Genomic DNA, 12,964 nt, shown 5'->3' on the forward strand with positions numbered 1-12,964 from the left:
TTTAAGGAGTCATGCAGAGTATGTTCTGCATTTCCATGCTGTTAAAATGTGTTCAATAAAACCTAGATATGCTTTATTAGGACCAAAGAACTTTGTATTTATTTTAAATATCAAAATAACACAAAGAACTAGTTCAATATACAATACACTTCCTAGTCTTCACAGAGAACTGAGTTTTTCTATACATTTGTACTTACGAAACATGAGACAGCTAAAATACCTATGTAACTCACAAGATACTTCACACACGGTTGACAAAATAATGAATTTTGATATTTTAGATTTTTCTTTGTAATTGCTTTTAAGTGTCCTTTAATGATTAAAAACAAAACTTATGATTTGAGACTGAAGGCTAAGTTCAAAAGCATTTCCACTTTAATGTACATCATAAATCCCTTTAATTAGAACACTTACTACACAACATGGAGCAGCTAAATGCCCACCTCTGTATTCATTCTTTTTGGCAGCCACACTCAACTATTGTAATACAGTTGTTATCTATAGGGATAAGAAAAGTCCAATTGTTGGAAGAAATCAAAATTTTGTAATTACACCACAGTACACTGTCCAACTTTAACGCAAGCAGGAATACCAAGCAAAGAGGCAAAATAACAATGAGAAGTATACATGCTCTTCATTCAAGAAATGTTTTAGAATCTCCAACAATGCAAGCACTGAAATTACTTTTTTACTTGAGATTTAAAAAAAGATACGTCCATCTTTATATAACCTCTATTCTCTGAATATAATTATTTTCTCTGTATAAATGGCTGCAGAGGCTAAATTTAAATTGTCTTGGGCTTCTTCAATAGTCATAGATTTAAGATCAATACATAGCAAGTTGAATGAAACATGAAGAGTAAACAAAACATAGTCACTCTACCAAGACCTTCTTTCTCTCGTCTTCCACACAACCTAATCCTATTATTTCTATCTTATTAATGCTACTTCCAAAGAGAAGAGCAGAAAGCATGCTAATATTCTAGGATAAAAGTATCTTTAAGTTGAAATAACATTAGAGGAAACAAGGGGGTGATCCCCCAAAAGAACACCACAGACTTTACCGAGAGGAATGTGTAAAAGAAAGGGGGAGGATCTAAGGAAGAATTGCCTATAGTTCCTAGAAATTATTTAGAAAATTATTCTCACATTATCCGTTATTCACCCTAATCACAAGTAACATTTATCATAACACTATTTAAAGTTTTAGAATGCTACTTGTTCCCTATTAAAGAATACATTTTTAGTTACTCCAAATTTGGCACTGAATCTTAGAATAATCCAATATGACTTTAAAAGTCCTAATTTTTCCTGAGTTCATCAACTCAAATTGTATGTTGGTTGGAATGTTGCTGCTCCTAATGAGAAACTCATCTCAAACCATCACCTCTAGTTCAGTTTTAGGCAAACTGAAATGAGAAGCCATTCAATGTAGAGCTGTGCAGTTATGGGAACTGATTATTTTTAAAAAGGGAGGGGAGGAGGAGACAGAGAGGCAGACACACTACTCATTTTATTTTATTTGCCAGATTCCTCTAATAAGCATCTAGAGACAGGGCCTGGAGTGGCTTCACAGTAACTATAAAGGCCACAAAAGAGATTTTAAAAAACCAAATGTTCACACTTGTACTTAGTGCCATTTTCCTAAATAATCATAAAATAATCTAAAAAAGTGTTGCCTGACCAGCAGGCAACACAAACATAAAACCCATAACAACAACAACAAAATCAAAATCATTTATTAACCAGTACAATCTAGTGAGCAGAATCAATTTTAAGCAACTACAACACAGCGAAAAGGCACAAAGCATTCAATTCAGAAAAGACTGGGTATAAAAAGGACACTGTCAAAGAGCTAATGCTCTAAATCTGACTTTTCATCAATGCTATGTTAAAATGATCCGGTAGGAAGAGAACTCAAACTTCTAAACACACCAGTTTGTGTTTTTGTTTGCAATTAAAGAGTGAAAAGCAATGAGTGATATTTAATTACTTATGAGCCCTTAACAGTTTATAGTCACTCTGCAAAGATGTCTTGACACTTTTAAAGCTGACAGAATATTAGTGTACCTACTTCATGACCTACAATCACTTAAAAGGAAGTCACTTAATAAAGCACCAGTTTAAAACCCTATTTATGCTATTCCTTTTCTCCCAGCAATAAATGATTAAGTTACTTAAAAGTATGCAAAGATCATTACCTTTACAGTTGTTGGTTAAATCTTGCTGGCATGAAGAACTAACCCTAATCTTAAATGGTATTTTAGGCTGCAAAAAATAGGTGGGGTTTCTTATAAAAATAAGTTCGACTTGTCTTAAAAAAAAAAATTCTAAGGCAAAATTATTTTAATAGTGTAGTGTAAAAAATAAGCTTATTATTTAGCATTTAATAGTGTCCACTTAAAGGTAACATTTAATTAATTAAACTGAGGGAAACTGAGTATTCTTACTTGTAATTGGTTTGTCAGTATGACTATTCCCAGAGTGTTTTCTTCTGTTTTTATTTTTATACATATAAACACAAACACTTAATCTTATTATTCAAACTAATGATTTTTTTTTAAAAATCCATAATCCTAGGACTTCAACTGTGCTTCTTTGGACAAATATTTATTCAAACAACAAAGAATTTTAATTCTTTTAAACTATTTTAATACCTACTAAAAATCTTTGGTGCATTTAAGTAAAAACTGATTAGGTTAACAAATTTCTATACTTCATAAATTATTCAATTTACATATTAAGTGCTAACTGCTATCAGCTAAAAAATTAATTTAAAACAATAAATTATGTTCATAAAATAAAAAATTCTGAATGAGGCTAAACTTAGTTGCAAGATTCAAAATTTTAAGTATAGTTATAAAATTAATGGATTTCAGAGTTAATGGAACATTTGTCCAAATACTCCAAATATTACAAAAGGTTAACTGAAAAGAGTAGGCCTCATTACATATTTTTTGTGCCAACTTCAACAACTTATATACATTCAGTTTGCCCAAATCCATGAGGTTTTCACAATTTTAAAATTTCCTATATTCTAATTTTGGAAATTAGAGGCAGCAGATTTGTGTGTGTTTGTCCACCCGCTGAGATAATTTCTTTGTAAGAATTATACTATCTAATTCCCAGACTGTTTAAGATTACATGAGAAAATGTAGTGCCTGGCACTTAGTAAGCATTTATTAATGCTGGCTTTCTTTCCCTATTAGTAGCTCTGACATTTATTAATGATGTGAGCTTAACTGAGTCCTTTATCTTAACCTCAGATTCTTCATCTCTAAAATGGGAATATAGCATGTCCTTTCTCTTTCAGAGCTGGTTATGAGGTTAAACGAGATAACTGAAAGCATTTTATGAAAGAGTAAATCAGTATTCAAGTTTATCTACAATAATAACTAAATATAATTCTATTTCAGTTTACATTAAGAGATGTATTCCAGAAAAGTTTTATACCGTAAACCAATTCCTACAATCAAATTATATATTTAAAGCATTAGGAAATTATTATTAAAAGAATCCTAAAGTAAATACCTTCAAAAAGCAAAGTATTCTTTTCAATGTGAAAATGCAACACCTTCTTTCTTTCTTGCTACCAAGCATACAATATACCATACACAGACACATACATATCATCTGCCTTTTGATAAGTCCAGACTTTTCTATGATGGTTTATATGTAAGGCAGGGTATACTTTTAGGTATTATTTCATCTCATTACAGTATGTTTTTTAGTTAAAAGTCTTGCTGCTCCTTATGATAAAAATCATAAAGATCTGTATTTTTAAGTCAATTTGAAAGACTAACAGACTAACAATAGTACCTCATATAGTCAAGTTAAATCATGTAAGTACCCCAGATATAACATTTCCACACAAAAGTAAGAACCTTTTAAAAAGAAGAATACATTAATTATATCTACTGGTCCTAGATTAATTACAACCAAACTTTGATAACTGAGGCAAAATTCAGGTCGGTTTTGTTACTTATATGAGCTACTTTGGTTAACTGCCTCAATCTCAACATTTTTTTTTCTTTTGTTTTATTGCCACTAGTATGGTGAATGTTAAAGTACCTTCATTTCTTAAGTGCTTCAGCAAACAAGTTTCCCCATTATTAAGTGGTTAAATTTTATTCATTAAAACTTCATTATTTTATTTGTGATTTTTTTCACAAGGGCTGGGCCAGACTTTACAGTTTACACACAAAAAAAAGTGCTTAAAGCAATTAGGAGTGTAAACAAAACTGAACTAGAAAACTCTTAAAATTGCTATTTTCCAGTAGTTTACATACAAATGACATGCTAATAATAAATCAACCCTGCCTATTCTAATCCTTCAAGCAGCTCTACTAGGAAACATTATCCTAGCTTAAGTTTAAATTGACTTGAAAATATGGAAAGTGCACATCTTTAAAGGTATTTTATAATTTTGACTGACTTTTTCCTCGATTAATTTTTATCAGTGAGGTTTTTGCTCTAACTGCTATTTCCTTTCACCAAGTCCTCAACTTTTATCTCCTACAAAAATAAAAATCAAGGATAATTACAGACATTAGGCTTCTGTGAAAAGCAAAATAAAGATCTAGATTACATGTAAATCTGTATACAAATAGTGGTTCCCTTTAATTAAAGTAAACATTAAGTTTAGTTAGACATGAATTTTATAATTTGGCACCTTCCCTAACAATTATATATGAAATACCTAGGTTCTGTTTCCCACAATTTTGTTAGCCAAAGTAGATGAGACCAAAAGTAGCGTGTTAATTAAATTTCATTGATTATTATAATTGCCCCTCCTTTAGTGAGATGAAGATACCTGGTATGATGTATTGTTGATGTTTCTTAAGTGACAAAATATAAAAGATGAACTTACCTTCAAAGCTATCTAGTTAAAACTGTCACAATTTGTCTTTAATACATTTTCAACTTGTATAATTTAATGCCTATACATTAAAAATTTGTATTTCTTACAATAATTGAAGCATAGGCAAAAACCAATCATTTGGAGAATTATTTCAATTCTAGGTTTCATTTAACAAGCTAATCTTACTTAAGTTAGCTTTCTGGCTTTGAGTTTGTCAAAAGACCAAAGGATTAATAATAACCTAAAATTAGGGCCACATAAAAAATAAAAAACACAGAAATATCCAAGACTTCCCTATAAAATTAAATTCCTAATTTCAGTTTTTTAAAATGTGGAAGGAAGAATAATGAATCTTAAGTTAGGATAAGGAAGAGTTGTAATTATCAGTGTACTCTCATATTCTTTCTTAAAGGCTACATGGTCCTTAAGCTTGTTTAGAAGATGGTGAAGGGAGAAAAAAGGATTGAAATTAAACAATAAAAATTTCATGGATAATTAAGAACAAAACCAAAAACAAAACCATAAAGTCAACAGCCAGTAATTTTGAAAAGTTTGAGAAACCATTAAAAATTAGCACTAAGTCATCTTTAAAAAAATCATAAAAATGTTCATTTCAAATATTATACCTCAAAATGTGTCCAAATATTCATTCATATGTTCAGTAAACAGATATACATATTTTTCTTGATTTGAAATGGTTCTGAGGACTGGAGAAACTAGAGAAAATGAAAAAATAGCAGCCTTACTACTTTAAAAGCCATCAGTCTAGGCTACCATTAACACATAACCATCAAAAAAGTCTGTGGAATGTTTAGATTTACTCATGAATGATGCTCATTATTAGAAATACTTTGTACAGCAGTAGCATTATCAAGGCCTAGTAATGTTCCAAGATAAGACTGTTCTCTAGGATCTAGCATTTGTTCAGGTCGTACTGGATGAACTATATTTGCAGGTTGAGGAGTGAGAGTATACTTTTCCAGAAAAGCTAAATCAGCTGCTCGGGGGTAATCAGTTGCTTGTGGCTGTGGCGACAAGATCTCATGAGAAGATGGTGGCAGCGTGGTTGTATGACGCACCAGATCACTCTGAGTGTCCGGCATCTGAACTGGAACCAATGTTACTGGAACACACACTTCAGCAGACACATTCTGTAACAAAGTCTTGGCTTCTGACTGATAAACTTTGGGTTGGTCCATATACTGTTTTGTTTCTGTTTGAAAGATTTTATCATCAGACGAGTATTCTACTGGCAAAGATACAAGTTTTTCCTCAGAAGTACTGAGAGGATCGTCAGGAGATTTTATGCCATGAACATGGTCAATGTGGTATTTCAGCTTGTCTTTCCGCTTAAATGTTGCATTACAGTGCTGACAGTTGAAAGGTCGGGCATCAGAATGAATAACCAGGTGTTTTGTTAAAGTTTTCTTAATTCTAAAAGATTGATTGCAAATTTGACACTTGTATGGTTTTTCACCTGTATGAACAAAAATGAAATTAAGTGTAAAATGCATTCGCTTGGTAAGACAGTGATTTAAAGTAACACATTTTCCACATAAATACTCACAAGAACTTAATAAAAGTAGTGATATTAAATGTTATCACAATAAAGAGAATGGGCTCAAACATTAAAAAGATCCGGGTTTGAATTCTCGCTGTACCACTTCCCAGTCAAACCCGGAGCAAGACAGTTTCTAAGCATTGTTTCTTTGCCAGTAATACGGAGTAACAATAGTACCTACATCAGAGTTGGTAAATGGATTGAATGAGAAAATGAGTAGTGCTTAGATCTGTACCTGGCATAAGTACTTAATGGACCCAAACTATTATTATTGCTTTCTTTTACTCCTACTACAGCCCCTAAAAAAGTTGTAAAACCAAAACATCTGATATCCTCCCACACAAGGGCAAAAAGTAAAACAGCAACTCTGATTAACCAGGTTCTTAGAATCAGGCTAAGAAATAGTGATACTTAGGTCTAGCCTGAGGTTAACATAAGGAGAGCTGATCAGGGTAAAGAACAAGGAAACTGGACTTGTTCTCACTTCTTCCTGAGTCAGGTTTCCACATTGTAGTGCTGGGTTTGTTTTTTTGTTTGTTTGTTTTTGTTTTTTTAAAATATGAAACATTATAAATTCCTACATTAACCAATGTGATAGGCAGAATAATGGCCTCCCAAAGATGTACACATTCTGGGAGCTATAAATATGTTATTTTCCATGGCAACAGGGACTGTGCAGATCTGATTAAGATTAATGACCTTGAAATGGGGAGATTAACTGGATTACCCAGGTGGGCCCAATTTAAACACATGAGTCTTCAAAAGTGGCTGCTAACTGAAGAAGAATGGGTCAGAGAGATGCAACAGGAAGAGAATTCAACCCCTGCATTGCTGGCTTTGAAAATGGAAAAGGGGCCAGGACCCAAGAAATATGGTGGCCTCCAGAAGCTAGGAAAGACTCTCAGCTTACAGTAAGTAATAAAACTAGAACCTGGGTTTTGGTCCTACAGCTCAAAGAATCAGTTCTACCAATAAGACAATTGAGAAGGAAACCGATTCTTCCCTAGAGCTGCCAGAAAGAAATGCAGCCCTACCAACAACTAGATTTTAGCCCACGTCAGATTTCTCATCAACAGAGCTATAAGATCATACACAATTATACTGTTTAAGCCACTAAGGTCGTAGTAATTTGTTACAGCAGCAATACAAAACAAATAAATCCAGACATACAACTGTACAACAGACACAAAGGCACATATTTTTAAAGCTAAATGAAAAGATTTTATATTAATTGTTATATTGGTTTGTTGATAGCACTATTTTCTTCATCTTTCCATTTAAAACAAGGCCAATTCTCCTAGAAAATTAAGAGAATTGCATCTTCAAGTTGAGCCACTAATATCAAACAATTAATTATTTGTTAAATTTTATTGCTTGTTATTTTGTAGACCATTAGAACTTTAAAATCCCAGTGAAGAAAATTTATACAGACTTGGATGCTGGTTTCTGGTACTATTAGATTTCTACTAGTTTCTAGACTAATACCATTACTGATGTCACTAAAGAAGAAGTTAAGACACGAAGTAATACATTATATAAAGGGTTAAAATTCCTGAAAAGATAGTATTTGCAACTGTGTATAGAACACACTGTATCCAACATTTGATTTCACCTGAAATACCTAGAATCAGGGACAGTATGAAAAAGTTTATAAAAGACTGTTCTGAAAAACAAAATTACACTTCCAAAATACAAGAACTATAAAGTTCTTTCTATAATTCCTGGCATCAAAACCAGTCACACCAGGAGCTTTTTACCTAGCACAGCATTATTCACACCACCACCAAGCACAGAATTTATTTTTAAAGATAAAAGTATTGGTTTTAAGTGTTCTCCTTTGGCACAGTACTAACCATGATAGTTTCTTAAGCACATTCATTAAGAAGCTTTCATAAAGGACTTAAAGTCATAGTCACTCAGTTCCAGTGTCCCACAAATACTTTTAAGAAACTGGGACCCAAACAGGCATATTTCTTTGAGAAGTTTCTATGATCATTTTAAACAAATGTCATTTTCCAATATAAAAATCAATTTAGGTTTGTATAAAGATAAAGAACCACAAAGGAAATGTTGATATTATTATATTTAAAAACCAAATCTAGAGTGCTTAAAGATACATAGTGAAAAGGGTCAACAACTATGAACTTAATGAAAAGAGGAATACATATTAAAGAACCATACTTTCTACAGCAAGTCTTTCTGTAGCAAAATTACCTATTTGACAATAATTCAAGCTGGATGAATCTCAATTTCATATATTAGAGACCTAAGGAAACAAAGGAAATGTCTCTTGCAAGATATATAGAAAGTCTATTTTTTAAGAGTAGGAGTAGATAAAACAATGCTCAAAGAAATGTAATCTATTTCTCAGCTAAAATCATAGTAACTTATGAGTTTTTAGAATTAAAAACTGTTGGGGCGCCTGGGTGGCTCAGTCAGGTAAGCATCTGCTTCTTGATTTCGGCTCAGGTCATCCTCTCAGTCATGAGATTGAGCCCCACATCAGGCTCCGTGCTCAGCGCAGAGTCTGCTTGAGATGCTCTCCTCTTCTTGCCCTTTGCTCCTCCCCCCACTCATGCTCTCTCTAAATAAATAAATAAAATAAAATCTTTAGAATTAAAAAAGTCTTCCAGTGGATCAGTTATGTTTAGATATTAAAAATTAGTAAATGAAAAGAGAACTCGAGAACTTCCATTCAGATTTGATGGAGTAGTTTATGTCACACTATGTCTCTTGCTGGTGAAGAGGCAAAGATACAAGATTTTTAAAAACTCAAAACAACCTATTCTTTAGAGGCACTGAAGTACAAACAAGGCAGCCAGGACATAAGAGGCCAAGGTTCTGGAGACACAGGAAGATATGGAGGTGTTTTCTTTTCTCAGTGCACTTTCAGATTTAAAGTATAGGGAAACAGAGGCCAAGTGGCAGCCGAGAGCTTGATGACATTCCACTGGAATGGAAAGATAATAGCTGGAGTTTGGAACTACCAAGGATTTAAGGGGTCAAGAGCCTGGAAAGAACAACAAAGAAATGAACAAAAATGCCTCTATTTTTTAACTCCCAAGATGAACATTTGCTGGATGAGACAGCTAAAAACCAGAAGCTGGGATACTGAAGGTTTGAACAGATACTGCAGCAATCCCAAGGGTACTGCAGAGACAAAGACTGGAGTTTAAGTCTCACCAAAGTGGGGAGACTCTGGTACAAACATCATACTTCAGTTGAGACCCCAGAATGATGATGAACTAGAAGAAATGTAGAGTAGAAATAGACCAGAACAGGTCAATGCCATCTCAGTCTATCTGCTTGTGAGAAAATTAAATATATCTGGGAAAAAACACAACTTCAGGGGCTTCTACAATTTTTCATTCACAAAATCTAAAGTTCAATTCAAAACTGTCAGGCATATCAAGAAACAGAACCAAATGGCCAAATGCCAAAAGAGGGAGGAAAAAAAAAGATGACAGATACATCTAAAGGTAAAGAAAAATTACATTAAGACCTGAAATATTGAGTATGATTAATATGTTTAGGAAAATACAGAAAAGAGAATTTCACCATAGAATTGGAATCTATTGGAAAAAAGGAAATTCTGGAACAGATAAATAATTGAGCAATTCAGTAGATGGATTCAGTAGCAAATTAGACATTACAGAAGAAATAATCAGTATAGTGGAAAATGGATCAATAGGAATTATCCAAATAGAAGCACACAGAAAAATAGGATTGAAAATACAGAAAATACAGAAATATGCATGGGTGGCTCAGCTGGTTAAGCATCTGACTCTTGATTTCAACTCAAGTCATGCTCTCAGGGTCGTGAGATCAAGCCCTGTGTTGGGCTCTGTGGCGGGGCATGGAGCCTGCCTGAGATTCTCCCTCTGCCCCTCCCACCAGAACACACATTCTTTCTCTATCTCTCTAAAAAAAACAAAACAAAACAAAATAGAAAGAGCATGAGATATATATATAAAAAACAAAGTAAAATATCTAAAATACATAAATTGGAATCCCAGAAAAAGGAGAGAGTACAGAGCAAAAGCAATATTTGAAAGACAAAATGGCTGAGAATCTTCTTAAACAATAGAAAGACATCTCAAGTGACAGATGCAGTAAGTTCTACAAACCTCACAAAACACGAAAAAAAAACCCTAAAGCCAAAAACCCCATCTGGGCACACTATAATAAAACTACTAAAAATCACAGACAGAAAAATCTTAAAGAGCAACCAATTAAAAATAGACATTTCCGGGGTGCCTGGGTGGCTCAGTCATTAAGCATCTGCCTTCGGCTCTGGTCATGACCCCACGGTCCTGGGATGGAGCCTCACATCGGGCTCCCTGCCCAGTGGGAAGCCTGCTTCTCCCTCTTCCACTTCCCCTGCTTGTAGTCCCTCTCTTGCTGTCTCTCTTAAAAAAAAAAAAAAAAGAGGCATTTCCTTTAAATGAGCAACAATAAGAATAACAACAGTATGCTTTTCAACAAAAACAAAAGAAGTTCAAAGAGGAAAAATGACATATTTACAATGTTGAAGGAAAATTAACTACTATTGTAAATTCTACAGTCAGGAAAAATATTCTCCATAAAGAAAAATAAAAACATTTTCAGATAATCAAAACCTACGAGAACTTGGTGCCTAGGCACCAAAGGAGTTCTTCTTGCATAAGGATATAATTCCAGGTGGAAAAATGCAAATGCAGGAAGTAGTAACAGTAATGGGCAAATATATGGTTAAAAATAAATAATATGAGTTATTTAAAACAAACCAAAAAATTATGTCTTATGTAGTTTAAAGTATATGTAGAATTAAAATACATACCACGCACAAAAGGTGAGAGATAAGGGTATTGTAAGGTCTTTGCATTGTCTAGAAATTGATAAAGAACTAACTTAAGATAGACTCTAATTATTAAATTTATGAATACACATAGCGATCTTTAGGGTGACTACTAAAGAACAATGCAAGAACATACAACTGACAAGCTAACTGAGGGGAAAATGTATAATAAAAATTCTTCATGATTACAGGAAGTGAAGACAAGAGAAAGAAAGCATCAAGGAACAGATGGGACCGATAGCATGATGACAGATTTAAACCCAAATAAATACCATGTAAAATTTTAATGACTAAACACATCCCAATTAAAAGAGATTATCATAATAAATAATAAAACAATGCTCCAAAGACACACATCTTAAATACAGGTCCATAGAAGGACTGAAAGTAAAAAGAAAAAATACACACTGACATCAGTAACATAAAAATACTTAGAAAAACCCCAAATATTTAGGAATTAAGTAATACAATTCAAAATAAGCCATTAATGAGAGAATAAATCAGAACAGACATTAGAAATTATTGTAACTGAACTATAATGAAAACATGAACCATAAAACAAAGTGTGGAATCTAACTAAAGAAATGTTTAGAGGGCAGCTTAGAACTTTAAAATACATAGAAGAAGAAAAAAGAAAAAAAAAGAAATGCTAAAATTTAATAAGTTAGGCATGGATTAAAAAAAACTAGGGAAAAACAGAAATTAAACCAAAACAAAATTTAAAAAAAAAGAAAAAGCAGAAATGAAATTAAAAAACATGTATAAAGGGAAAAATCAAAAAAAAAGGGAAAAATCAACAAATTCCTACAGTCACTGAAAAGATACAGAATATGGTAACTTGAATTCTGCTGATAGATTTCATATTTTAGAGTTCTTTAAAAATAAAAGATAAATAAAAATTTGACAGCTCTGTAACTAATAAAGAATGTTTTATTGAAGTTCAGAGGGATTTAACAGTGAATTCCTCCAAATATTAATAAGAAAATAATGCCAACTTTACATAAACTCCTCCATTTCATTTAAAAAGATGTATTATTTCCCAAATCATTTTTTGAGGCCAGCAGAGTCAAAATAACAAGACCTGTCAGGGACATTACAAGGGGGAAAAAAAAGGAATATGTTTAACTAACATAGACAAAAAAGAAAAAAGATACAAAATACAAACTAAATTCAACTATATAGTAACTGGAAAATAAATAACCCCAATATGTGTTTATTTCAGGAACTCAAGATCTAATATTAGAAAAATCGATCAATGTAATTTATCTCATTAATAAGGGAAAAAGATATGATCACCTCAATAAATGCAGGAAAAAAGCTGATAAAATTTAATACCTATTCATGACACTCTAAATAATTTAGGAATGGATGGTAATTTATCCGATAAACAGTACCTACAAAATATATAGAAAACGTCATACTTTTTTTTAAAGATTTTATTTATCTATTTGAGAGAGGAGAGAGAGAGAGCATGAGCAGGGGAAGAGAGGCAGAGGAAGAGGGACAAGCAGAATCCCCGCTGAGCAGGGAACCCGATGCAGGGCTCAATCCCAGGGCCCCAGGATTATGACTTGAGCAGAAGGCAGATGCTTAACCGACTGAGCCACCCAGGAGTCCCAGAAAACATCATACTTAATTATGAAATATTGAAAGCTTCTCCCTGAAGATTGCAAATAAGACAAGGATGTCCACTACTCAGTATTTC

The 12,964-nt window shown here is 32.9% G+C and overlaps 1 protein-coding gene across 2 annotated transcripts in view; it reads right to left on the bottom strand.

Moving 5' to 3' along the window:
* Positions 1–1,502: 1,502 nt before the first annotated feature.
* ZBTB41 (zinc finger and BTB domain containing 41) overlaps positions 1,503–12,964 on the bottom strand; it is a 47,263-nt gene continuing 35,801 nt past the window's right edge. For both annotated transcript variants that reach the window (XM_073884632.1, XM_073884631.1), the window contains exon 11: positions 1,503–6,338. In XM_073884632.1, coding sequence (XP_073740733.1) covers positions 5,683–6,338 — 656 coding nt within the window. In that variant the 3' untranslated portion in view covers positions 1,503–5,682. The remainder of the gene's footprint in view (positions 6,339–12,964) is intronic.

Source organism: Callorhinus ursinus, unplaced genomic scaffold (assembly GCF_003265705.2).
Source record: "Callorhinus ursinus isolate GAN/ISIS: 27379988/994484 unplaced genomic scaffold, GSC_fseal_2.0 scaffold57, whole genome shotgun sequence".
Lineage (NCBI taxonomy): Eukaryota > Metazoa > Chordata > Mammalia > Carnivora > Otariidae > Callorhinus > Callorhinus ursinus.